At 38.7% G+C, this 26370-nt stretch overlaps 6 protein-coding genes across 10 annotated transcripts; 5 read left to right on the plus strand and 1 right to left on the minus strand.

Moving 5' to 3' along the window:
* Positions 1-674: 674 nt before the first annotated feature.
* LOC148177405 (polyamine-transporting ATPase 13A3-like) lies at positions 675-6394 on the plus strand. Its single transcript, XM_088033046.1, has 8 exons — positions 675-760; positions 1671-1961; positions 2035-2258; positions 2306-2487; positions 2534-3288; positions 3336-3463; positions 3525-4842; positions 4892-6394. Exons 2-8 carry the CDS (start codon positions 1871-1873, stop codon positions 6223-6225), a joined length of 4032 nt encoding a protein of 1343 aa, XP_087889172.1. The 5' UTR covers positions 675-760; positions 1671-1870; the 3' UTR covers positions 6226-6394.
* Positions 6395-11345: 4951 nt separating this feature from the next.
* LOC148177406 (4-vinylanisole receptor-like) lies at positions 11346-11723 on the plus strand. Its single transcript, XM_088033010.1, has 2 exons — positions 11346-11496; positions 11537-11723. Exons 1-2 carry the CDS (start codon positions 11357-11359, stop codon positions 11670-11672), a joined length of 276 nt encoding a protein of 91 aa, XP_087889136.1. The 5' UTR covers positions 11346-11356; the 3' UTR covers positions 11673-11723.
* Positions 11684-12082, plus strand: LOC148177407 (odorant receptor 94a-like). Its single transcript, XM_088033333.1, has 3 exons — positions 11684-11785; positions 11836-11991; positions 12035-12082. Exons 1-3 carry the CDS (start codon positions 11684-11686, stop codon positions 12080-12082), a joined length of 306 nt encoding a protein of 101 aa, XP_087889459.1.
* Positions 12083-20408: 8326 nt separating this feature from the next.
* gkt (tyrosyl-DNA phosphodiesterase glaikit) lies at positions 20409-22616 on the minus strand. The gene is made up of 6 exons (XM_088031941.1): positions 22491-22616; positions 22345-22443; positions 21921-22296; positions 21749-21874; positions 21037-21696; positions 20409-20986 (listed from the first exon to the last, which is right to left on the minus strand). Exons 1-6 carry the CDS (start codon positions 22528-22530, stop codon positions 20656-20658), a joined length of 1632 nt encoding a protein of 543 aa, XP_087888067.1. The 5' UTR covers positions 22531-22616; the 3' UTR covers positions 20409-20655.
* Positions 22617-22897: 281 nt separating this feature from the next.
* LOC148177409 (uncharacterized) lies at positions 22898-23821 on the plus strand. Its single transcript, XM_088032010.1, has one exon. It carries the CDS (start codon positions 22912-22914, stop codon positions 23791-23793), a length of 882 nt encoding a protein of 293 aa, XP_087888136.1. The 5' UTR covers positions 22898-22911; the 3' UTR covers positions 23794-23821.
* Positions 23818-26363, plus strand: PhKgamma (phosphorylase kinase gamma). 5 transcript variants are annotated; one of them, XM_088031976.1, is made up of 10 exons: positions 23818-23909; positions 24062-24169; positions 24520-24686; positions 24845-25220; positions 25270-25299; positions 25350-25456; positions 25504-25601; positions 25681-25794; positions 25879-26037; positions 26083-26363. In XM_088031976.1, exons 2-10 carry the CDS (start codon positions 24078-24080, stop codon positions 26215-26217), a joined length of 1278 nt encoding a protein of 425 aa, XP_087888102.1. In that variant the 5' UTR covers positions 23818-23909; positions 24062-24077; the 3' UTR covers positions 26218-26363. The 5 variants fall into 5 exon arrangements, with proteins under 5 accessions (XP_087888102.1, XP_087888101.1, XP_087888104.1 ...); XM_088031975.1 differs by having other exon boundaries at positions 23898-23988; XM_088031978.1 differs by having other exon boundaries at positions 23898-23988; positions 25681-25767.
* Positions 26364-26370: the final 7 nt, after the last annotated feature.

Below are 26370 nucleotides of genomic sequence, written 5' to 3' on the forward strand. Positions count from 1 at the left end.
TGGCCGCGAAGCAGCTCAGTTCAATCGCAGACGGTTGTATAAATTTGTGCAAAATTTGAATTTCCCGCCCCTCGCGCGCACGTCAAAATCACGTGACTGTCATTGCGATTTTCCGATTCCGCCGATGCTTGAGTCATTTCGTGTCATTGGTCATTCTTTGCGTGAAATCAGCTCTAGATCATCGCGTTATCAAGCCTTCACAACTTCCTGGAGAATTCCATGTGTCCTTCAAGAAAACGATTAAAATAAAGAGGTTAAAGTCTGTGTTTCGATCGCGTGTGCCGTGCTTACTTGTCAACCTCAAAAATCGTCTCGTTTTCGTGTTGTTGCGCGTTAAAATGAAGATTAACAAGTTCTTAACATTAAATGAAGTCATTAGAAGCCCTTTGACTGTGTATCGTAGTGAAAATTCGTTTTAAATCAGTGCTTGAAAAAAGTGAGGTTAGGTGACGTAATCTCGTGGGGGCTATCACGACCGAACGTTTTTCTTGTTGAATGTTCCCGAAGTTGTTTATTATGTGTACGAGTGATCTAGATAAGTACAATCTTGTGGATTATTTGAGCCAGTGCTTGGACAAAGTTAGCGGAATCGTCACCAATAAGATGCATAATGTAGAGTCAAGTTTCGTCACGTGCAGCATTGGATACAGGGCAAGAAACGATCCTGGCGACTGACAAAAGTGTTTCGGGGGCTGCCAGGATGGCTATTTGACACTGACTTGATGCCTTGTACCCGATTGATTTGATGTTCGATGTTCAGGTGAGGAGGCCAAGGGGGCTCTACGACCAATCACGATTTTTTCGCACGCTTCTCATTTCTAGGATTTAGTTTTGATTTACATTCACACAAATTGCGTAATTTCTGCTATTTTTAGAGTGTTATCTATATTCGGTGTTGTGGAAGTTTTTCGAAGAAAACATGAATTAAATGCGTCACAATTCTTAGACAGATTGACCAAAAAAATGCATCTTTGAGTCACGCAACGATCTAGTTTGGACCGGATTAACAATTGATTGTTTTGACACCAGACGGTTGTATCTTGATCAAATTAGCCTAGATAACAATGACGAAGCGAAGGAATGAATAAACAAGGGGGCGTTGAATGTTATTTCAAAAATTTGCATGGCGATAACGACGTGTCTGCATAATTAATCATCGATTGGGGCTCATTAGAAAAAAATGTTGAGTGAGTGTCCTCGCATTTTTGCCACGCATGTCGTAACTTGCACTTGCGTCAGTCAAAATTGAGGGTCTCATTTGTTGGTTTGGCAGGCGGCCCAGTTTGACGTCATAAATCCGTCGCGCTTGCTTGATTTATTTATTCCTAATGATTAATTTTATGGCTGCCATATTAATTAAGAATCGATATGACTTCCCGACTCCAGAGACCACTCTAATTTTAATTTTTCACGCCAATAAATAGATCACGAAATTGGAAAAACCCACTTCTGTGGTTGCGTATGTCCTGTAACCAGTCTAAACTAAAATCTAGAGCTCTGACCAGATAAAAATAAGTTTGATGTATTTATATTTAAGAACTAATTACGGATCCTATTTATACAACTTATGAATGATTTTTTCTTCACTTCACTTCAGCTCGAGAAAAAAATGTGATTGGTCTTATTTCCGCCCTCCGTCGCTCCTTCCTACTCATCCCTCTTCTCCACAGATTTTTGATAATTCTCCTATGAAGATTAGAAGTACAGGAATGTACCGAAGAAAGAAGAAAGAAAAAAAATGATAGAATGAACTTTTAGTGCCGAAATCGGAGAGTTTGTAATAATATTCAGTGTGAAAAAGTACTTAGTTTTTTGTTTGACTTAAACTGTACTTCGTTACTTAAACCAGTGAATCGTTCGTGCTGCCACGATGGCGTTCTTGAAGAAAGAATCCTATTCGAGATTTTCTTGGAGAAAAAAGGAAAAAAATATCCAAGAGCAACATGCTGGATTACTCAAAGGTTAATAAGTTGTCTAGTCTCGAATTGCGACCAATTTTCTCCCATTTTCCCCTACTAACTTCTTGTTATATAGGTACCATGCAGCTCCCCGCTTCGATGTACATAAACAAGGGACAAGATGACGAAATGGAACTACGTTGCTTCCGGACGAGTAAAGTCAAGATTTTTTTTACTTACTTAGCCACTGTACTTACCGGCGGAGTTCTCAGACTCATTTTTCATTGGATCCCGCATTGGTACGTCTACGCGACGTCTAATACATGCAGCATTAATGAAGCCGAGAAAGTCTTGATCAAGGTTGTCTCAATTTTAGAATTGTATTTTTAACTGCGATGTACTTACAGGAGATTTTTGGCGGGAAACACACCATCTATCATGTGAAACAGTTGAAGGTTTTGACTCCTGATATTCTGGTCAAGCTGAGAGATGAAGAGAAATTTGCCGAAGATGGGCGCGTCCCGGATAAAGACGACGCGATGGCGTTGTCTGTGCATTTCGAAAACGGCGAGTTCAGAGACTTGGAGAAGTAAGAATCTGAGCGACCGCGATTATTATTAAAACTTATTTTGCAGGTTACTTATGTTTACGTGTAAGAAAGTGACGTATATCTGGGACCACCGCCGTTTCGAATTCGTGAAGCTTCACGGGTTGGATCAAGGGGTGGCCAGTGACGTCCTTCATAGAAACAAAGGACTGACGAAAAACGAGCAGTTTACAAGAGCTGCTGTTTATGGCTCGAACAAGATTATAGTCAAAGAACTATCAGTACTTACTTTGTTGTTTTTGGAAGTACTTAATCCGTTCTACATCTTCCAAATCGGAAGTTTTATCTTATGGTTCCTCGATGACTACTATTACTACGCCGCTGCCATCATTACGATGTCTGTCTTCGGGATAAGCATGACAGTCCGACAGACCCGTAAAAACCAAAGAAAGTTGAAATCGACAGTCCACAGCTCTGATGTCTGTACCATCATGCGGAAGACATCGAAGGATGGCGGTGGTGATGTTGAGTACCAAACCGAATCTGTTTCCACGGATCGATTGGTACCTGGCGACGTCCTGGTGATACCAGCGCACGGGTGCGTGATGCACTGCGATGCGATTTTGTTAACCGGAAATTGTATCTTAAACGAGTCTATGTTGACTGGGGAATCAGTACCTGTGACCAAAACAGCTCTGCCGAACTTACCCGATATAATTTACGATGCGAAGGAACACGCTCGTCATACTTTATTCTGTGGTACTCAAGTTATACAGACTCGGTATTTTGGGAACGAAAAGGTACTTGCCGTGGTGGTACGAACCGGTTTTTCCACAGCCAAAGGTAAGTTGGGGGAATTTAGGTCCTCAGTAGTGACATTGTGGTTTTAGGGAGTTTGGTGCGGAGTATTTTGTACCCGCCACCGGTCGACTTCCGGTTTGAGAAGGATTCGTACCGATTTGTGATGCTGTTGGCGGGGGTGGCCATGATCGGTTTTGTGTACACTGTCATCACCAAGGTGGATACTGCAGTAGTACCAACCTCCATTTTATTAATTTCGTTTTTTATGTTTTTTTAAGGTAATGCGCGGCGTGTCCTCTCGGGACCTCGTCATAGAAGCCTTCGACCTCATCACCATCGTCGTTCCTCCGGCCCTCCCCGCCGCCATGACAGTCGGCCGCTTCTACGCCCAAATCCGCCTCAAAAAGAACAAGATCTTCTGCATCTCTCCACGTACAATCAACGTCTCCGGATCTATAGATTGCGTCTGTTTCGACAAAACCGGGACTTTGACAGAAGACGGTTTGGATCTCCTCTCCGTCGTACCAATCAGAGATAAGAACTTCCACATGCCGGTCAAAAAAGTTAGTTCCATGTCCCACGACGTTCTTCTTTGTGGTTTGGTGTCATGCCACTCTTTAACAATCATCGATAAACAGATCGTGGGGGATCCCCTTGACCTGAAGATGTTCGAAAGCACGAAGTGGGTCATGGAAGAGCACGACGTTGACGATAACAGTAAATTCAACATGATTTTCCCGACTGTATTAAAACCACCGAAGGGTGACGACGAGTTACAGATCGGCATAATTCGGGAGTTTCCGTTCTCAAGTAGTTCCCAGAGAATGGGGGTGATAGTCAGGAAGTTAGGGGCGCAGCATTTTGAGTACTATGCCAAAGGTTCCCCGGAGATGATCCTGAATTTTGTTCGGGATGACAGCGTCCCGCGGGATTTCCACGACGTCTTGGAGAGTTACACTCAGGAAGGGTACAGAGTCATCGCGTTGGCTCACAAAGAACTGAAATTATCCTACGCTAAAGTCAACAAAGTCCAACGCGACGCTATTGAAAAAGACATGACTTTGTTGGGGTTGATAGTTCTGGAGAACCGGCTCAAACCGGAAACTACTTCTTGTATTCAAGCTTTGAATGACGCCAGCATCCGCGTCATTATGGTGACGGGTGATAACATTTTGACGGCTCTGAGTGTGGCGAAAGACTGCGATATCGTCACACCGCGACAGAGCGTCATTACTGTCAATATCGACAATAGTTCCCCACCGCAGCTCTACTACACGCTTACCAACACGAAAAACAAAAACTCGAATGAATATAGTATCATGTCGGACTCGGCGAGCATCGTCAGTTTGGACACCATAGAAAGCCAGATTCAGAGTATCACGACCAACACTACTAAAACTTTAGAGACGAAAAAACCCCAGAGCTTATTCAACAATTACAGGTTTGCCATGACCGGAAAAGTCTGGGGAGTCGTGAAGGAGTTTTACCCAGACTTACTCCCAAAGTTGGTCACCAGAGGGACAGTTTTCGCGAGGATGTCGCCGGAACAGAAACAACAACTCGTTCAGGAGTTGCAGAATCTAGGATACTGCGTCGGTGAGTAACAAAATGGCGGCCAAGATGGCGGACTTACTGTTTTTTCCAGCTATGTGTGGTGATGGTGCGAACGACTGTGGCGCGCTGAAGGCGGCCCACACAGGAATCTCTCTCTCGGAAGCGGAATCCTCCGTGGCCAGTCCGTTTACGAGTCGCAACGCCAACATCTCTTGCGTCTTGAATGTGATCAAGGAAGGCCGCGCCGCTTTAGTCACAAGTTTTGGTATTTTTAAGTACATGGCGGCTTACAGTCTCTGTCAGTTCGTCTCAGTATTGATCTTGTACAGCATCGACTCTAATTTAACAGACATAGAGTTCTTGTACATCGATTTGTTTATAATTTCGATTTTCGCGTTTTTTTTTGGGAAAACCGAAGCTTATACTGGGCGTTTAGTTAAAGAGACCCCTCTCAGTAGTCTTATTAGTGTGAGTCCGATCCTGTCTTTGCTACTTCAAATGCTTTTGGTGATCACAGTCCAAGTGGGGGCTTTTGAGTATTTGAAGGCCCAAAGTTGGTACAAGGGCTTCGATCACAATCAAGACGGCCGCGACAAGGACGACGTCGGTTGTGTAGAGAACTACGTTATCTTCACTGTTTCTAGCTTCCAGTATATAATCCTAGCGGTGGTTTTCTCGAAGGGTAAGCCGTACAGAAAGAGCGTCTTCTCCAATTATGGTTTCCTCATCAGCGCCATTTTAATGGGAGGCTTCTCAGTGTACTTAGCTCTATGGCCCGCTCAGTTCTTCATCGAACAATTTGAACTGGTACTCCCAAAAGACTTCGATTTTCGCCTCTATCTCTTAATGTTTGCTTTACTCAACTTCGTCTTAAGTATCTTTATAGAAACCGTACTTATCGATTACTTAGTTTTCAAAAAACTTCGCTTCAAATTCCACAACGTGGACAAATCAAAACGGCGCTATCTCGCCATCGAGCGTGCAATCAACTGCGACACTAAATGGCCAGTTCTCACGTCTGACTTTAAGTCAGCAGCAAGTCCGCTTAATCCACTCCCAACCTGCACTGCCGAAATAGTCATAGAAAAAGAAAAATTCGATAAGAATCACGTTTTGAACAAACTGTACGAAGAAGCTCCAAGCCAGTTTCTTCCGAATGGTCAAGTTTTGGATGATCTTCCGTTCTCTAGTTTGCCCTCGGAGTCTAGTCCTAGTTTAAGTGAGACTTTTAAGAGTTTTCCGAGTGGGAATACGAGCTACGATTTGGCTAACTCTCAAATGAATATAGCTGATCTTCCTTATGATTGTGTGGCTGTTAGTATTCCCACAGGGGACTCTGAGAATTTAGCTAGTTTTAATTCGATGGGACGTAGTCCTAAGAATAGTGAAAAAGGGTTAGAAATGAATTGTTTAGAAAATAGGTGAGGTTAGATTAGGTTTTAGGGTGTTTAAAATGTATGTTCTAGTGTCTTTCTGTAGTTATTATCCATATCAAGCTGAAGGGTATTTACAGCTTAGTGCTCTGAGTTCCTTTATTTTTACAATTTTTATAAAGTCTTTTGAAACGTCTCTGTACTTAGGAAGAAAAAATGTTTTTTTTGCTCAGAAGGTGTTGTTTTTTACTCCTAGAAGGTTCCAAAACTTCCTAAGAAAAAAATTTGTATTAAACTTCCTAATTCCACTTTCTTTATTATGGTCCCTGCCATGAACAACAAAGTAAATGTTAAAAAAACTTTTATTTTTCATGATATTATGATGGGCTGAATTAAAAGTAAAAGGCGGTAAAAATGCTTAAATAGTCTGATTTTTTTTCGTACTGGTGGTACTATCGCGGAATCAAAATTTCAAACATCACTTTTTGACATGGCAATGTAAATCAAGCTTTATTGTCACTGTGACTGACATACAAAGTAAATTTCTGACACTTGCTGAGTCTTTTACAAATTTTAAGGTTATAAAGACAAAGGACAGTTTACAATTTTTAAACATCAATCAATTTGATGTTTGAAATTTTGTTTCCGCGATAGTACATAATATTTATGTAATTAGTACATAATTTAGGTCTTTTTTTGCGTCACTTTTGGGACACCCTGTATATAAAAATAAAGATCGTAACTACAACACTATAAAAATTGTCTTCATTGCAATCGAACATAAAGCCTTGTATGTAATTCGTATATAATTAGTCTTTTTTTTGGTCAAGTTTTTTTTGGTTAGTTACGATCTTTATTTTTATATACAGGGTGTCCCAAAAGTGACGCACCACCTTAAAAGGGGGTAATTAGGTGGTCCTCCAGAGTACCAAAAAAATGTTAAAAAAAATTCCAGACTCTGTTTTCGCAGGAGGAGTAAAAGAAAATTAGGAAAATGGCAACATTGCAGAAGTGTACCCCCCTATAATTTAAATTTCCAGTAGTCAAAGCCATAGTAACGTTGCTGTTGTATTGTTGGCGTTAGTCAGGTCGGCTCATGAACGAGTATTGTAACTATGGTTTCACGTGAACAATGCCACACTGATCGAGATTGTTAATTCAAAAATTTTCTTAACAGTTTTTAGGCATTTCTTACAAGATTTTTCCGATTTTTTTTGCACCAGGCCTTTGCGCAAAATGTTCTTTGGGTAACAAATTTATTTGAACGTAAAATTATTGCACAGAAATCGTTAATTTTCGCATCAAACTTTGCCTCTTCAACCCATCGTATCTCGAACATTTTTCCGGTGATCTATGGCATTGTCCGATGATACAGTTTCACGGTGGTGCGTCACTTTCGGGACACCTGTAAGTGCAAGTGAAAATAACTTGTGCATAAAATGAAAGAAATTTAATTATAATTATTTGACTCTGTCAAGCGGCCGTTTTACTTTATTATTACGGACGCCGTCCATAAAGAGCCAATTTATGGACGCCAAACGATAGATTGTTATACAAGGTGTTTATAAATGTTACTAGCATCAAGATTGGCTCTAAAATTTCAGTCATGTACCATTTTGCCGCTTTGTTGTCATAGTGAATGTAACTATTTTGAAAATTATTTGTGTCACCTACGTCAACGACGTTTCAGTTAGGTTTTTGTATCCAAGTTGATTATTTTCAGGTTTCAAACCGTAACTAGAACAGTTTTTTTTCGAAACTTACTTTGCTCCATGATTTAGGTTAACTACAAATGTCAGTTAAAAAATCTAAACCCACATTTGTAATGAGTGGCAAATTTCTTAGCCGCCCTTGATGCTAGAAACATTTATAAACACCTTGTACAATCAGACATAAAAGCAATTTTGGTAAATTAAGGTCAAAACGTTTCCAAAAAATTACACTTGTTGCAAAAAACAAGAGGGGGGTTCGCTGTGATTTTTACCTCGAGTTTTACAGTTGGCATTGACAGACTGTTTTACCTTCTTAAATAACTGATACATCTTATTAGTATTTTTGTGGCATACAGCCAATTATTGTCTGACTTCTTAACAATTTTTTGACATATTATTTGTGTTAAATCAGTTCATGAAACTTAGTTCTGAAAGGATTGCAGAATGCTGCTGCATCAATTTAATTTACATTTTAGGATTGTCCTATAACTAAGACTAGTGGAATAAAGTTAGTTTTTTACGACCATATTTAAAATGCCGTTTTAAGTCGCCATCTTAGTGATGCTAAGTGTCATTTTAAACACATTGTATGACCCGTGACTAAAGTGGCGCTTTACTCACGGGATGAAGTTAACAGTTCGTTGAATATTGAATTGTGGTTTTGGTGGCTTCGAATAGGTTCTTTGCATTCAAAATGCAATATAATAAATCTTTAATTACAAAAATTTTGTAACTTTAATGAAGTTTGGTATTTTATATTTTAGTTTCAATATTTGTTGAGGTATGGTATGTAACACGTTTCGTGCCAAAATGTACTCGTGACTAATGGGACGTTTATAAAACTTGTTACATAATAATATACTATTATCCACAATTTGGAAGGTGACATTTTGTTAATTTTTTTAATTTCGAAAAATTTTATTTCGTAATTGTGGATAAAACGTTGTAATTGTGTTTGTCACTTTAAACTACGTTAAACTTTCTTGTGTGGATAAAACGTTCTCTACAACACTTTATACAAAGGTGGCTCTGGAAACTCTGTGATAGACTATTTTGCCGCTTTGTCTTCATAGCGATTACAACAATGTTAAAAATGATTTAAAAAGTTTCTTACGTCAAGGACGTTTTCATTACGTTTTTCTGTCTAATTTTTTTATTCTCAGGCTTCAAATCACAATTAGAACGTTTATTTCCAAAATTAACTTTGCTCTATGATTGAGGTGAAATAGAAATGTCAGTTAAAAAGATCTAAACCCACATTTATAATAAGCGGCATATTTTTTTGACATTTCGTAGCCACCCTTGATGTTAGAAACAAATGTTTATAAATTAAACACATTGTACAATAATTAACTATTTTATATGATTGTGCAAAAAGTAAGCGTTTTTGGACAGATTTTGGCTTAAAAAGTAGATATTTAGTAAATTCTGCCTATTGCAGACTTTTTGTTTAGATATGACAAATCAGTTGTCAAATATTATTTATTCAATTTTGATATTTAAACAGACGTTTATTTTGCTGTTACTAGGCCACTAAAGCTTTGGTTTATCCGCTAGCGGTATAAAAACTTTAATCCACAAGCTAAATAATAATTTTATTTTGCTGTTTTGAAACCATGATTATGATAACGCCTTGCTGCTCTTTCCATCCAAGAAACTTTTGATACGCTTTTTCATAAGCATCTCGACTCTTTAATGAAAGCAAGTTTTTCATTATTTCTTCGGAATCTTGCATGATTTTTGAAGTGTTGGATGAATTTTTGACAATTTTTAGCTTCTTTGAAACAAACAAACACCGTCGCCAGAGTCACTGCACATGCACACCTGATATTGTAGACGAATTTTTACGCTCATCAAATTTTTATTTGGTAGCTGTCAATTCTGACGTTTCTCGAATGTGAACTTTTTCAATTACTATTTTTGGGGTAGTCAAAATTGAATAAAAGTTTGTACTACACGCGCGCCTAAAATGAATGTTTAACTCGCAGTCATTAAAACGCGCGAGCTTTCGGCTCTTGCGTTTTAAATGACTGCTTGTTAAACATTCATTTTAGACGCTTGTATAATAAATAACTATTATTTTGATATTTGATAAAAGATAAGTTTTACTTAACTTTTTTTCTAAATTAGGAATGGAAAATACTCGTAGATAAAATGTTCAAAGATACATGTTGAAAAAGTGTCTCCATGGCATACACTCACTTTCTCATAATTTCTTGAAAAAGTGAAACATTTGCTCTAAAATTTAATTAGTAAAATAAATGAAAATTTTGTAAATACCCGGATTTTTTTGATCACATGTGTACAATAAAATTATCTCATTATCTTTCTTCTTTTTTATTTTAGAAGCTGAAGTCTTTTACACAAATATGGATGTTTCTTGGAGGTCATAAATAAGTTATTTTAAAGGTACCGCCCCAGTTTAATAAATTTCTAATTTTTATTAAAGTACCATCATCTTACCAACTATCACTATTTCAAATTATTCCATAATTTATAGATTCCTGAAAATCTATACGAAATGAAAGAATAATTAAATTTTCTTTCTCAACGACACGTTTCATCCAAGTTTTACGTCTTTTCCTTTAAATAATTCTCTTTCTTTTAAATCGCATTCAATAAAAATCCTTTCTTCTTATAATAATAATTAAAGACTACAGTAAGACGTTATCCATTAACGATATAACTGCAAAACACATGAATATTTAATTATACAAGGAACTCAAGCAATCCTTTGATAAAACTTTAAAACGCATATCCTTTTCAAATACACTTCCTTGTTCCAACAGACCCACAATCGTCATTCGTTCTTTGACCACCGAACAGATCACAAAAAATGAACGACTTACTTCACTCTAGTTTTCGCGTGAACCTCATTCTCTTACGCTTAGTCGGTCTCTACCCTCGAAAAAAACACTCAAAATTCTATTTAGTCTACGCTTACGTGTTTTTGTTCTGTTCTTTTTTCCTCGACCCCCTTTTAGGTCTCCTCCATTATATAAACGACGAAGAGTTAACAATTCTTGACGCTGGAGTTAGTCTCGTTTTGATGATAGCCATGCTAAGTTACATCCCGAAGATGTTACCATTCATCACCAACAACCAGAAGATACGAGAGTGTCTCTTTTACCTCGACAAAGCCTTCATTGCCCCTTTCAACGACAAACAGAAGGCCATCACCGACGACTGCACCAAGATCTGTCGGAGGAACTTCAACTGCTTCTTCTTTTGCGTGTTCTTCAACAATCTCACTCTGACTTTCCGACCTCTGCTGCGACAAGAACACGAGTTTCCGGTAGAGGTGTGGCTGCCGTTTGATGCAACGAGCAATGAAGTGGTTTATTACAGCGTTTATGGGTTCTTAGCCTTGGGTATGTACACATAATGTTGGTTCAAAGAGGTTAAATTTTTCCAGGGATTGCCTACACGGTTTTTTGTACCACTTCCGTCGATGCTTTGGTGACGGGATTGATGTTCCACGCCGCCGGACAGGTCAAAATCTTGAAAAACAACTTGGAGTTTCTGGAAATGTCGCAAAATGACGTTTTGGAGTACCAAGTTATTTACCGGAAGATCCGGGAGTGTGTCCATCACCACCAAACCATCATCAGGTAACCAAAAAAGTGTGTTTTTCTACGTTTTTTGTGTCAGTTTTGTTAAACAGATCGAAGACTGTTTTTCCTGGGTCGCCTTCAGTCAGTTGTTTGGGAGCACCCTCATCATCTGTTTCTGCTGTCTTGATCTGAGTCAGGTAACCAACTCAAGAAGTCACGAGACTTCTTTCTAACGTAGTTTCAGATGGAGTTGGGAAATATTAACACCGTTTTAGTGGGCTACTCTTTAGGAGGACTTCTTCAGATTTATTTTTACTGTTACTACGGCACGACTTTGTACGAAGAGGTAAAGTACACTCACAGTTTTATTAACCAAGTGCACACTTTCGCTTTTAGAGTAACAGTTTGTCGACTGCTGTGTATTTAGGGCGATGGTATGAGTTCGATCTAAAGTCACAAAAAGCGTTGATTGTCTTTATGGAACGTGCTAAAATTCCCATGACTGTAACTGCTGGGAAATTTCTTGATTTGTCACTCGCAACTTTTACAAATGTGAGTTTTCTTTTGGGGTAGTTACGTTTTAAGTGTGTTTTAGGTACTAAAGAAATCGTATTCGTTGTTAGCTGTATTGGAGAATTATTAAGAATACGTTTGATGGAACACTGAATGTGAAATGTAACTTTTTTAAATAAAAAATTTCAATGCGAATTGTTTCGTTTAGTGTTTCGATTGCCCGGCGCATCCACCAATTTTCGTACCAATATTTTCTGTCAAAATAGTCATTTTTCAGTTTTTCCTGTCGAATTTTTTTAGTTTTGCATTGGACAATTGACAGTCCTATACTAGGATTGTTAGTTTTCTTTTCTTTCTTAAATTTGCAATTTCGTAGGGTGTTCAAAAACGACAAAAAGAAATTAGATCCGGATCAAAAAAATTTACTTATTGTATAAGCTAAGTGAATTGAATTGAATCTTTTATGCTTATCAGTTTGATACTTATGTTTTAGTAATCGCTTATTAGTATTAAATTAAATGATTAAATTTGGTTTTCTCCTTCACAATAAACTCTGTATCTTAATCTGAGCTTAATTTAATTTTGTTTTTTACAATTTATCAAAACTAGATTGTTAGCATAATCCGTTATAATTAGTTTAATTTAATCTTTTAATTTCAAAGAAAGCGCTAGATTTTAATTTGCCTATAAAATGGCCAAATTGCGAACAATCTATATTAGTTCAAAACTTGTTCTCAAAAGAAAAGTAGACAAAAATGTTGAAGTTATCTCGTTTCGCTCTTCTCGCCAGTTGCCTGGTAATTCTAGTTGCTGTTATAGAAGATACAGCGGCAAGTACGATTTTTTCATTTTAGTTTTCGAATTTTTGGCTTGATTTTTGTTTTTTTATTTTGTTTTTAGTACATAGAAACCGCAAACTCCCAGGTAAGATTTTTACAGCGAGTGCGACATAATTTGCACAATTAGAACACAATAGAATGTTATTACAAGGTGTTTATAAATGTTTCTAGCATCAAGGGTGGCTATGAAATGTCAAAGAAATTGTCCGCTCATTACAAATGTCAGTTCAGATTTTTTAACTGACATTTGTATGTAGTTAACTTCAATCATAGAGCAAAGTAAGTTTTGAAAAAAACTGTTTTATTGGTGATTTCAAACTTGAAATTTTAAACTTGGACACAAAACCGTAACTGAAACGTCGTTGACGAAAGTGACATTATATATAATTTTCAAGATAGTTATATTCACTATGAAAACAAAGCGGCAAAATAGTTTATGACAGGAATTCCAGAGCCACCTTTGTATTATTAACATATAATATGACCAAAACCGGGAGGTAAGTAAGTTTCATTTAAACCAGCGAATCTGTATGCTATTTAAATAATACAAATCATTTCATTTTTTAGCATCAACGGTGAAAGACACTCACAGCCACATAGGTAAGTTTACTTCTGAAATAGTCCACATAAGTAATTTGTGTTACTTCGACATAAAAACGCTTTGTGGGCAAAAACGTAGGTACAATAAAACGGAATATTATTTATTTGTAGAGGTGGACGTAAACCCTTCAGGTCCGGTGAAAATTGATAAGCTTGAAAGTAAGGATCTGTATGTTTTTTTAATAATACAAATCATTTAATTTTTTAGGTCCAACTGTGAAACACAGTTCCAGTCAAATAGGTAAGTTTACTTCTGAAATAGTCCACATAAGTAATTTGTTTTACTTCAAAATAAAAACGCTTTGTGGGCAAGAACGTAGGTAAAATCAATCGGAATGTTATTTATTTGCAGAGGTGGACGTGAATCCTCCAAGTCCGGTGAAAATTGATAAGCATGTGTAGTAAGTTTGAGTTAAACGGTGCAAGTTCACATATTTATCTATGCTAAGCTGTTATTAATAATAAAATTACCTTTTTTCTTTTTCAGAAAAAAAATGGTGTTGCATTTTCACATTAATGCAAAATTGTTATTATAGGTAGTATTTTAATCATCAAGGAGGAAAATGTTTCATTACTGTTGTAGGTAAACCTTCAATGAAACTATCTTTTGCGGTGTGTATACTATTTTATTCACAACTACTGTATTCCATGGAGCTATATTTCGATCATTAAGTTTGTAAAATTTATTTGTACCTAAATAAAGATGTAACTACAACAACGTGTTATTAATTTTTAAATATAACACACATTTGTTGTTATATTTCTGATTTTTTCTTAACTATTGTAAACGTATATGTAGGTACCTTGCTGATCATAAAAAAACTGAGACAAGCAAAATTTTGTTAATGTAAATCAGGCTATAAAACTGTCATTAAAAATGACAATGTCAAATTTTGAAAAAGTGCCAAAAGTCACAATAAACACTAATTCAGAAAGAAATGATTGCTCAACGATTAAGAGATGGAGTAACTATACCAATTATTGCTCAAGAATTCTTTAGCAAACGTCATCACATGCCAATTTGCGCAGCATAAATTACTAGATTTCAGATTTATACGAGGGTAATTCCAAAAATTTTGAGAATAAAAAAAACAGAACAAGTTAGATCAAAACTGTTTATTACAGCTTTTCGAAACAGGCTTTGTGAGCTTCTATACAAGAGTGCATGCGCTTGAACCAATTCCTAAACCAACCAGCCCATGCCTCTTGGGGTAGCGCGCTAACATCGTCCTGGAATGCTTGCATCGCGTCATCAGGACACTGAAACGATCGGTTTCGGAGTCATAGGTGTATGCCCAGGTTTCATCATCTGTAACAATCTCTGATCCACGATTGGAAGTGCCATCTTCAAATCGATCCGGCATGTAGCGGCACCAATCTACGCGCGCGTCCTTTTGCTCATGCCTCAGCTGGTGTGCCACCCAATGCGATGCAATTTTTTTACTCGCAGGTGTTGGTGCAAAATGCTGTCCAACGCTGCCGATCTAATGTTTAAGATGTGCTAAATCTCGCAACATGCGATTCGACGGTTATTCACTATTAGTTCCTCCACAGCATTAACGTTTTCTGGAGTAATTGCGGTTGAAGGTGGCCGCTTCTTTCTTCATCCGTCAATGTTACACGTCCGCGCCGAAATTCACCATACCAGCGGTAAGCCGTTGCTTTGGAAGGACTTTCATCCCCAAATGCCCCTTTCAATTTTTCAAAGCACCGTTCTTTCTTTATGCCAACTTTGAAGTCGTACAGGATTATCGCCCAGAAATGTTCTCTGGTCAGTTTCATTTTTATGACTGATTCGCGCTTCTATTATAGACTAAAGGGTTAGAGGAGGTGAGTGAAATTTTTGTGGTATAGTCACCAATAGTCGTCTGTTATTGTCATGAAAACAGATAACTTCCCACCCTTCTTGTTTTTTCTATTCTCAAAACTTTTGGAATGACCCTCGTACGCTGTTCAAAGTTGTCTCAGGTTTTTTTGAGCAGCGATAGTACGTTTTGCCATTTTTTCCCGGAAAATTCAAATGATAAAAATTTGAAATTTTGGGAACAAAAGTAAGCGGATAAGACAAATTAAATAGATAGATTCACATTTATGTGACACTTCCGGTTATGCCAGTTCCAGTTAAAGGGTTAATGGTTCGACAATTAAGTTTTTGTTGCTAAAAATTCGTTCTTACTAAAGTAATAGGTACTTATTCTATGCACGAATAATTTATTGAATTTTGAAAATGTAGTTAAACCACATAATTATAAAGAGCACTAACTAAGACTCTACTCAGAAGCCACATCACGACCCACACTAGAGCTTCCTTGTTTTTCACCACAGACCAACCATGAGCTGTCGTTACCCCGTTGATGTCATCACACTTCTTTTGACTGAGGCCCTCACAAGACCTATAAAATGTGCCTCGGAATGTACCACGCATGTCGTTGATAGACTCATACTTACACTTTCATGCGAACTGGAGGATCGGTAGGTATTGGATCGATCTCTCCACATAAATTCGGGTACTTTTTATTACAAGAAAGATTGTACTCAGCTTTGCACTGCGAACACGGCTCTCCCGTTTTGTACACAGGATAAGTGACGACATTCGATCCATAACCAGAAGAAGCATAATTGCACAATGAGGCAAAATGGAAAACGTTCGCAGATTTGTTGTTGTATGGATTGTAGGATCGTGCGCAACCCACTTGGTACGTTTGGGCCCAAGCTATTTGTACGAAGTGCCCCACGTCGGTGATTGAAGCTCCTGGGGGAACTTGGAACTTGTCAACCAGGTCAGGTTGGTACTTATTGTACTCGCTCCACCTGTAAAAACTTCAAGACGAGGGAGAGTACGAAGGACCTTACCATCCCCACATGCTGATCTTCCAAGGATACATCGTATCTTCATGAAAATGCAGATTCTGTCCAACGTTTTCGAATTTGGAAGTCGCGCGACACTTGTCGTGGTAATCGTAGACTTGCACGGCCCAACATCTAGCGCTGTATTCTAACTCTAAGCTATAACTTACAGCTCTCATGTTGGAAGCCGTTGGGTAGAACGTCCCATTTTTGTGCTTCACTTTACCACCTGCCAAGTTGTTGCGGAGTTTGTTGTGGGTGTCTAACATGTACGTTCGGAACTCCATAAGGTCTTGGAGTTCTTCTCTATGGGTGTACTTGCGGAGGCAGTGACAGACGGTGCTGTCAAGAGTTTCCTTCACCTGGCCCTGTTGGTCGTGATGGACGCATTTGTACTTGCAATAGTCGATTTTGGTGACGTCGACTGGTTCGACGACGAGGGATGAAGAAGGGAGGAAAAAAGGGAAAAGGATGATTAGGAGAATTCCGGGAAAATGACACATAATGCACATAAAAAACAATAAAGACAGGAGGTGTCTGGATCTAAATTCAAGGAACTTTGTAATTTTTCGGATTTCTGGAAGTTTTGCACTTTCGAAGGATGAAAGAGGATAGAAATCCGAAGAGTTGGAAAAACGTAAAAAAACTTCGAAAAGAGACGTCGAAGAACTCTTTCCTGTTGCTGTGACTATTAATTATTTTTCCCTAATATTGGATACTTTGGAGCACTCAATATTAGATATCTAATATTAAGTAACCATATATAATTGAGTGTTATACAAGGTGTTTATAAATGTTTCTAGCATCAAGGGTGACTATGAAATGTCAAAAAAATTTGACGCTCATTATAAATGAGGGTTTAGATTTTTCAACTGACATTTGTAGTTAATCTCAATCATAGAGCAAAGTAAGTTTTGAGAAGAAAACTGTTATTTTTATATAGTTGTGGTTTGAAACCTAAAAATTAACAAATTGGACACAAAACCGTAACTAAAACGTAGTTGACGTAAGTAACATTATAAGTAATTTTCAAGATAGTTAAACGGCAAAGTAGTGCATGACCGAAATTTCAGAGCCACCTTTGATGCTAGAATTTATAAAAACATTTATAAAAACGTTGTATTCAGGGACGTCGCGTCGTTGATTAGATTTTTATTAATTATTACGACTAATTTTCAATTACTTGTTTATTAAAATACAATTAAACCTTTGATATGAATAAATAAAAACAATATTTTTATTTTTGGGTTCTATTATTGGATATTCCATATTCGGATCTTGGATACCTATTATTGGATATATAATAATAGGAAACCTTTTTTAGAACATTAAATTTATGACCAAGTACATATTTGCCGATAAAATAAAAATCGTGTATTTTTTTGTAATTTCAACGTATAGATCATAAAGTAAACATTTCAAACGCAATATAAATAATATTTAATTGATTCTATTTTAAATCGAGTATTTTTAATATATATTTTTTTAAAGTATCCAATATTCGGTGCTCTTCCCCTACGTCAATAACCAGTTGAATTTAAAACGATTAAAAATTTTTGTGGTCGTCATCGTTTTTCTACCATTTTTGTTGCTAAAAATCCGTTTTATTATTTATTAACTATAGTCAGAATTTTGTAACTTTGGTTTAACTCCGCCTACCTTTTGGCCCAATTGAATTTCAGCTGGATGTCTGATTCACTCTGCAAAATTTTTATAGTTCGTCGATATTTGCTAAAAGTCGGGGTAGAAATATCCACACATTAGAAGATGAAACATCATCAAAATCGACGAAACTTTCACGATTAATTGAATTCTCGCAAAACTGCAGATCTTCTTGACATGTGTGACACTTGAGTTGTCAAATTTTGGTTACGTTGAGTAAAGGAGGCTAGCCATTTCTTGATTCGACAAATTCAAATCGTCATTTGTTCATGTGGACGGGGTTAAACCAAAGTTATAAAATTCCGACTATAATAGGTACAGTAACGTTTAAATTGTTTTTGACGTCAGTCATATTAATGTCATAAAGTGTAAAACACCCTTTATGAATTTCATTATTAAGGCGCTTTGACACGATCACATTTTTACTCAAATTTTACTAATTTTTATTAATTTTTTACGAATAAAAATTTGAGAATTTATTTTCAAACAAATATTGTCGTCACCAACAGCGAAATTGGAGAAAATATTTTTTCAAAAATATTTGCAAAAAAATTTTAAAACGTTTTAAAAATTCACAATTCCGCGCAGTAACAATGCGCTAAGTGAAGAGAATAAACACCCAAACCGCTAATTTTGGAAGTTTTAGCAAACAGGAAACATTTTTCTACATTAATTTTGTGACAAATTTTGAAGATCAATTTGACAGAAAAATTCTTAAATTTTTATACGGAAAAATTTGAGAAAAAATCGTGATCGTGTCAATTCGCCTTTACTGCCATTTTTGACCAAATTCATTGAAATTTGCACGTTAATTTGGCAGTAATGCCCTTGAGTCACAGCCTTGAGTATTCAATTATTATTTTTATACTCAATGGTAATGCATAGATTATATCAAAATGTTCAAAATAATTTGGCCGCGACTGTACCTGCTCTTTTCACGCAGATTTTCTTGCATGAATAGTTTCTTGTATTAATCAATTTATTAATTCTTATTGAGTTAAAATACATAATTATAAACAGCACTAACTAAAACTCTACTCTGAAGCAACATCGCTATCCACACTAGAGCTTCCTTCTTTACCACAACAGACCTACTTTCAGCTTTTTCTGTGATTTGAGTTTGAATCTTTTCCGTGGTTTTAGGTTTCGGTTTTGTTGATTCGTTGATTTCATCACACAACTTTTTACTGATACCGTCACAGGACCTGTGAAATGAGCCCTGGGAAATTACCACGCATGTCGTTGATAGACTCATACTCACACTTTCATGGGAACTGGAGGATCGGTAGGTATTGGATCGACCTCTCCACATAAATTCGGGTACTTTTTATTACAAGAAAGATTATATTCAGCTTGACACTGCGAACATGGCTTTCCCGTTTTGTAAATAGGATAACTAATGACATTCGATCCATAACCAAAAGTACCATAATTGCACAAAGAGGCAAAATGGAAAACATTCGCAGATTTGTTGTTGTATGGATTGTAAGATCGTGCGCAACCAACTTGGTACATTTGGGCCCAAGCTATTTGTACGAAATGCCCCACATCGTTGCCTGAAGCTCCTGGGGGAATTTGGAACTTGTCCACTAGCTCAGGTTTGTACTTATTGTACTCGCTCCACCTGTAAAAACTTCAAGACGAGGAAGAGTACGAAGGACCTTACCATCCCCACATGCTGATCTTCCAAGGGTACATCGTATCTTCATGAAAATGCAGATTCTGTCCAACGTTCTCGAATTTGGAAGTCGCGCGACACTCGTCGTGGTAATCGTAGACTTGCACGGCCCAACATCTCGCGCTGTATTCCAACTCTTCGCTGTAGCTTACAGCTCTCATGTTGGAAGCCGTTGGGTAGTACTTCCCGCTTTTGTGCTTTACTTTTCCACCTGCCAAGTTGTTGCGGAGTTTGTTGTGGGTGTCCAGCATGTACGTTCGGAACTCCTGAAGGTCTTGGAGTTCTTCTCTATGGGAGTACTTGCGGAGGCAGTGGCAGACGGTGGTGTCAAGAGATTCTACGATGTTGCCCTGCTGGTCGCGGTGGATGCATTTAAATTTGCAGTAGTCGATGGTGGTGACGTCCACTTTTTCGACGACGAGAGATGAAGAATAAAGGAAGCACGGAAAGAGGATGATAAAGGGGATGCTAGGGAAGTGACACATAAAGACAGAAGATGGCTTTGATCTAAATGCAAGGCTCTTTGTAATTGTCTGGTTTGTCATAAGTTTTGCGATTTTGAAAAATCTAGAAAATAAAAATCCAAAGAATTGGAAAAATATGAATCCAAAAAATTCTTTTCTGTTGCGGTGTAGTGACGAATTGAAATATTTCTGACGTCGGCTGGGACCTTGCAAACGTGTGTCTGAACTTGATGCTTAAACGTAAAATAATTAACAGTTGCTAGAGAATGACAGTTATCAAGACGTACGGTGAGAGTAACAGCCAACTTGATAAATACGGAATTTATTTAATCCGATTGCATAAAGATTAATAAATAAAACAAAAAATAAGATACAAAATATTTAATGATAGTTTACATTTCATAAAACTTTAGGAGCCCCATAACTCCAAAAACTCCACAAATAAACCGTGACGAAAGTGAACTTCCACAAAAACTGGACAATCAGTTTGAAAAAAGGTGCAAATTATATTAAATCTACTGGAAAAATTCCAAACCCGCCACTAGCGTAACCAAAATAACTAGGCCACAACTTGGCGCGAATTTCGAATTTCTCAAAACTTGGGTTTCCCTTTTTAATTACACCAAGGATAGTCACTCGACTTGTACTCAGTCAGCGGTAGATCATAGATAAACGGAAACGTCTTCTTGTTCTTTGAATTGGAGGTCTTCTCGATCTCGAAATACTCTTCTTCAAAGAACTTGGGCAAAAACATAACTCCAGCTTCGCAACTCCTCACGTAGACGCCTCGATCTCTCTGTATATTCCCTCCCCAGGCCGACTTGGATATGTTGGCGCTCGTGAGCAAAAACCACGCCAACTTGGTCAGACAGGGGGAAACCCGGCAGTAGGTTTTAATGTGGGGAATGGCTTTGGTGCGGTTGAGACGATCAGCCTTCCAGTGGCTGAAACAAACTGTTACTAACTGTACAAAATAAAAAGATCCAACACGTACTGTAGATATTTATGCAGCCACTTCTGTTTTTCGTTCGTTTCCTTGGAGTAAGGGAGACACCCCGCTCCCTGCGCCCCCAAGTAGCAATTCTTCACGTTTTCAATTGACGGAAAAACCACACTTAAGGTGGCGTTGGAATTTGAGGTCAGTTGCGTCGCCTTGTGGCCTGACAAACTGCGCAGCAGTGTTCTTCTTAGCCACTCCCCCGGGGATTTCCCGAGAGATCCGATGCTTGAAGCTTGAGCGATGACTCCCCAGTCCAATGGTCCCTCGGATTCCGACCGCGATTTAGTCGGGAGCGTGCAATAACGGGATAACAGGCGCCCAACGTAATGGATATGACAGCTGGAGGATTCCGGGTAGTGTTTCCCCGGGACTGATGTCACGAGTACCACCTTGACGTCGCTAAAATCGGCATTTTTTACTGCCTCAATCCAGGGATGGACCTCTGGGAGTTCGTAATGCTTGAGATAGGATAACAAGGCGGTCTTGAAAAGAGTGGGGGACTCCCCGGAATGGTAAGAATTGGGTATGAGCGGCCGGCAGGCGGGGCTTATCCATAAGCCTTGATTGTAGTGGTTCCAGTCTTCATAGTAGAGGTTGGCGGTGGAGACCACCACCCGGAGGGAGTGGTCATCATACTGATAAATCCCAATTTTCCTATCAAACATCGCTGTATTAGTTTTACGAACTTTTCAGTTGGTAAACTTACGAATGGTGGCAACCATATGGGTCCTTCATTTTAACTAGATGATGGGTGACGTTTGGTAAGAACTTATCAATGTACTCCTTCATGTCCGGCCAATCATCCCCATACAGGATCGTGAGGGGTTTAGTCCTAAAAACAGAATTATAACTTCGGTTTTAGTCCTATAAAAACTCACTCCAAACTCCGCGCTTTGTACTGCTCCATCAACCACATTATGTCAATCATAAAGTTTATCTGTAAGGACGCCCTCAAGTTTCCCAAACTGGGGCACAACAAATCCGTAAAAGTCACCGAATTAGCCTGTGTAAGAGTCTCCGGAGACTTTGGAATCGTCGTAAAAAAAACATTGTAAGGAGCGGCTTTTTTGAGCTTTTCCACCATAGTTAGCGCTTTTTCTGGAGGAGCTGCACTAGCAGCAGTACTGGGGGCACTTGCGGCCGGTTGAAACTTCATAAGAGGGCGCAACACCGACAACTGCTCCAAATAAACCGTCTTTTCTTGGGGGTAGTCCTCTGGGATCTTAACCTCACTCATTTTCATTAACTCTAATACTACAACATTACAATTAAAGGGGGCTCCTTTACGCCTTTGATACGTACAGTGGGGGTGCTCAAACTCCCTGAAATGGTGAGGGTTTTTACGATAACATTTCAGACCATGGGGGCAATCCTCCATCTTCGTTTTCTTGCTAGGACCAGCTGAAACCATTGAATGAGTCAAAGGGTGAAAATGGGGGCGCAACTACCTTCTCTTTCTTCGCTTTTACGCTTCAAACCAGACTCCATAATTTTAAAAACATGAAACTAAAAAGTAGGGTTAAGGCTGGAGAATGACAGTTGATTCCACTGGACATGTGAAAGAAGTGGAAATTTCGGGCTCTGTGATTGGAAAACGGAAGGCGGGTAATTCAAAATTTGAATAGTAGCAGTGGTGTCGTTTCCGCGAGATTTTGAGATTTTAGGAATACACCAAACCAGAAATTCAATTAGAACAATTAACTCAACGACTTTATTATTGATTTGTTATTTATTGTGACCTTGACCCCACGGTTGCCATCCCACCATCAGTAAACACTCTTAAATCACTTCAAAGAATCCCACTAAATGATAATTAGGTAAAACACGTTTTCTGACCTTGCATCCTTCAGTCGCAGTTGAGCCACCACAATGTTACCACTGTTTGTCTTCCTCCTTTTAATTATCCCCATTTTTTGTTCCCCGTGTAAAACAGACTTCGGGGAAACCGTCTGTGAGAATTTCAAGTTTTCCCCCGAGCTGATTCTCTCCAGTGCTACCAACAAACTCACCATTCGCAACAGTTCCGGGATTATAATCCACGAAAACTTCGCGAAACTCACCAATGTCACCGAAATGCGGATTCTTGATAGTCAGATTGAGAAAATTGAACCCGGGTCTTTGTGTTGTACTTCAAATTTGACCACGATTACGGTGGTGAACACGAAAATCCCCAACATTAGTAAAACGGTTTTGAGCGGGTGTGAAAACTTAAAGTTCTTAAATCTAGATGGGGAATTTAGTGTCCAGAAAGGTGCCTTCACTGGTTTTAAGAGCCTCCAGAGTCTGAGTATCAACGGGAGCGTAATCCACGAGTTGGACGAGGCTGTTTTTACTGGATTAGAGACCCTGAAGACTCTCACTGTACATCATTCAAAAATTCGCGGTATTCGAAGGGGCGCTTTTAGGGGAATTCCGAATGTTAAGGTTGTCGACCTACAGTACAATGAAATTGAGACAGTGCCGGCGGAAGTGTTCAAAAATCTGCCACAACTGAAAGTCGTAAATTTGGCTGACAATAAAATTAAAAACTTGAACTGGGACGAGTTCCAGGACCTGAAAAACCTTCAAATTCTCTTCCTGGAGCGCAACGAATTCTCTACTATTAATCCGGAGAAATTACTCAGTAACGTGCCTAACCTTGAGCGTATTTTTGTAAGCTACGATAAACTGAGCCCCGACAGCCGTAAAGCCCTCGAAAATGTCTTCTCCAAGCGTAAAATCAACGTAATTTACAGCGGTCACGAGTTGTAATTTCAAAATAAATGTTTGAATCTAGTGACTTTTACTTTACGATTGGTACCAACCATGCTAGTTTGACGTTTCAGAGAAGTGTGTGTGAAGGTTAAGCAAGTAAACATTGAATTAAAGTACGTAATATACGTCTAATCGCACGTTTTTATTGTTAATTGCCCTGCAGTTATGATTTAATAGTTGTGACAAAGTTAGGTTAGCTGTCATTTCCGATTTAACCTCTATGAAGGGTATGGTCATGGCTCATCTCTACTTGTGTTATTTTTAGTTTTTCTTCGTGAACAATGGCTAAAGAAGAAGACGAAGATAAACTCCCTGACCAGGACGCTGCGAAGGAATTCTACGCCAAATATGAGCCCAAAGAAATCTTAGGAAGGTTGGTTAAAATTTTCACTTTTGGGGCTTTTTCATTTTCTCATTGGTTAAATCGTAAGTCTTCTTGGAATCACGGCGAATCACGACGTAATTTTTGTTTTGTTTTTTTTTCTCCGGTGTCCTTGATGTTATTTATGAGTATTGATGGACTTAACGATTCGCAGATGTCTAGTGACGTCTGCTTTAATCAATTACACAATTTATTTAAATTTCGTATTAATAAGAAACAGATGAGGTACTGCACGTGGTGTTCATTCCGACAATTTACCGGACAAATGTGATAGGGGGCTGGCAAATCTGACCAACAGTTGGTAGTACTGTGGTCAATGACACGTGTTTTTCTGTTGACAGAGGGATAAGTTCGACCGTTCGTCGTTGCATCGAAAAGGAAACCGGAAAGGAGTTCGCAGCGAAAATCATCGATTTGAGTAATGATGGAGCTGACGGCATTTCCGGCAAGGAAGCGACAAAACAGGAAGTCGCCATTTTGAGGAACGTGGCCGGACATCCGTATATTAGTAGGTTATCTTTATTAGCGACCGAGTTTTTCTCGCATTTTGCATATCCTTAAGTGACAGTCAGAGCTGCCAACCCATTTCCAAATTTCCCAGCCTCCTAACCAAACTAACACTTGTAACTATTTTTTTTTAACCCGGGGCCCCCTAATCGCCCACAGTCGAATTACAGGATGTCTTCGAATCGCCAACGTTCATCTTCCTCGTCTTCGAGCTGTGCAAAAACGGCGAATTATTCGACTATCTGACCTCAGTAGTGACGTTATCAGAGAAGAAAACTAGATATATAATGAAACAAGTATTCGAGGGATTAGCCCATGTCCATTCACGGCACATCGTACATAGAGACCTGAAACCTGAGAACATTCTTTTGGATGATAATCTCAACGTGAAGATCACAGATTTTGGGTTCGCCAAGAAACTGGCTGAGGGGGAGCTAGTGCACGAGTTGTGTGGAACCCCCGGGTACTTAGCGCCTGAGACTTTGAAGTGTAACATGGTGGAGGACGCGCCGGGGTACTCGTTCGAAGTTGATATGTAAGTTGTCTGAAGTAGCAACAAACAATTTCTTAATTTTTTGGTTTAGTTGGGCTTGCGGAGTCATCATGTACACTCTGTGAGTATTTTTTTATGCCCTCTTCGCCCTCTTGACACATGTCTTTTTAGTTTAGTAGGATGCCCCCCTTTTTGGCACCGAAAACAGATGATAATGTTGCGGAACATTATGGAAGGGAAATATTCGTTTTCTTCACCGGAATGGGCCGACATTTCCGGTGATCTCAGTCAGTTTTTTAAAACAACAATAATAATTTAATTTTAGAAGCCCCGAAGGACTTAATTCGGCGCCTTCTTGTAGTGGATCCGAAACAACGCATCACAATCGAGGAGGCTCTGAACCACCCGTTCTTCCAAACGATGGTAAGTTTCATCCTCTCACTACTAGATGGCGCTTTATTTTCTGTAATGTAGTCACACTGGCTTCTGTGTTAATTTCTAGCAATTGTGGGATCAGGATATCGCCCCATTGAAACACGCTCTTCACAAGAACAGTCGCAGATTCAGTAGAATTTCAGAGTTGGCTTTGGTAAAAGTGCCTGCTACGATTAACAATGTGTGTGTCTAACTAACCAATGTCTTGTCTCGTCTTTACATGTTCGTTTTGTTTTTTTCTATGGTAAAACGTGCGCTTTTTCAGAAACTCCAACAAAGGCAGTTTAACGCCAAACGAAAGTTCCAATGGGCTATCTTAGTGGTTAGAGCAATGGTTCGGTTACAGCGGTTGAAGTTCACGCCGGAACCACTGAGTTTAGACACTGCTAGAACGGACCCGTACAGAATAAAACTACTGAGAAAAGTGAGTGCGAGACTTATGGAACCTCTAACTGAATTGGGATTCTAGGTGGTCGATGGGTGCGCCTTCAGGGTCTATGGTCACTGGGTGAAAAAGGGCGAAGGTCAGAACCGAGCCGCCCTCTTCGAAAACGCACCAAAAACCGAACTTAAACACATTTATGTTACCAATCTCAGCCGATAACAATAATCGGCATGTTTAGTTTTAATTTAGGACAATTTTAGTTCATTGTGATAACATGCATTCTTTAGCTGTTTTTGGTTAAGTTTGCCGCGTCGCGGCGGCAGTATTCTAGATAGCGATGTATTAATAAATGATTGACGAACTCACACTTCT

The sequence above is a fragment of the Gnatocerus cornutus genome, chromosome 3 (assembly GCF_029298725.1).
Source record: "Gnatocerus cornutus isolate USDA-ARS CGAHR chromosome 3, icGnaCorn1.1, whole genome shotgun sequence".
Classification (NCBI taxonomy): Eukaryota; Metazoa; Arthropoda; class Insecta; order Coleoptera; family Tenebrionidae; genus Gnatocerus; species Gnatocerus cornutus.

What these genes read in the sequence shown, in the direction of transcription:
- LOC148177407 (XM_088033333.1), top strand. Translation starts at nt 11,684, where the DNA reads ATGGAGTTGGGAAATATTAACACCGTTTTAGTGGGCTACTCTTTAGGA. An exon ending in GCACGACTTTGTACGAAGAG is followed by an intron (nt 11,786 to 11,835) that starts GTAAAGTACACT and finishes TTTCGCTTTTAG; the next exon opens with AGTAACAGTTTGTCGACTGC. An exon ending in CACTCGCAACTTTTACAAAT is followed by an intron (nt 11,992 to 12,034) that starts GTGAGTTTTCTT and finishes AGTGTGTTTTAG; the next exon opens with GTACTAAAGAAATCGTATTC.
- LOC148177405 (XM_088033046.1), top strand. Translation starts at nt 1,871, where the DNA reads ATGGCGTTCTTGAAGAAAGAATCCTATTCGAGATTTTCTTGGAGAAAA. An exon ending in ACATGCTGGATTACTCAAAG is followed by an intron (nt 1,962 to 2,034) that starts GTTAATAAGTTG and finishes CTTGTTATATAG; the next exon opens with GTACCATGCAGCTCCCCGCT. An exon ending in GAATCTAGGATACTGCGTCG is followed by an intron (nt 4,843 to 4,891) that starts GTGAGTAACAAA and finishes TGTTTTTTCCAG; the next exon opens with CTATGTGTGGTGATGGTGCG.
- LOC148177409 (XM_088032010.1), top strand. Translation starts at nt 22,912, where the DNA reads ATGTTACCACTGTTTGTCTTCCTCCTTTTAATTATCCCCATTTTTTGT.
- PhKgamma (XM_088031976.1), top strand. Translation starts at nt 24,078, where the DNA reads ATGGCTAAAGAAGAAGACGAAGATAAACTCCCTGACCAGGACGCTGCG. An exon ending in CCCAAAGAAATCTTAGGAAG is followed by an intron (nt 24,170 to 24,519) that starts GTTGGTTAAAAT and finishes TTCTGTTGACAG; the next exon opens with AGGGATAAGTTCGACCGTTC. An exon ending in TACTCGTTCGAAGTTGATAT is followed by an intron (nt 25,221 to 25,269) that starts GTAAGTTGTCTG and finishes TTTTTGGTTTAG; the next exon opens with TTGGGCTTGCGGAGTCATCA.
- gkt (XM_088031941.1), bottom strand. Translation starts at nt 22,530, where the DNA reads ATGGAGTCTGGTTTGAAGCGTAAAAGCGAAGAAAGAGAAG. An exon ending in TAAAAGCGAAGAAAGAGAAG is followed by an intron (nt 22,444 to 22,490) that starts GTAGTTGCGCCC and finishes CAATGGTTTCAG; the next exon opens with CTGGTCCTAGCAAGAAAACG. An exon ending in TGGCTGCATAAATATCTACA is followed by an intron (nt 20,987 to 21,036) that starts GTACGTGTTGGA and finishes AGTTTGTTTCAG; the next exon opens with CCACTGGAAGGCTGATCGTC.
- LOC148177406 (XM_088033010.1), top strand. Translation starts at nt 11,357, where the DNA reads ATGTTCCACGCCGCCGGACAGGTCAAAATCTTGAAAAACAACTTGGAG. An exon ending in CACCACCAAACCATCATCAG is followed by an intron (nt 11,497 to 11,536) that starts GTAACCAAAAAA and finishes TTTTTGTGTCAG; the next exon opens with TTTTGTTAAACAGATCGAAG.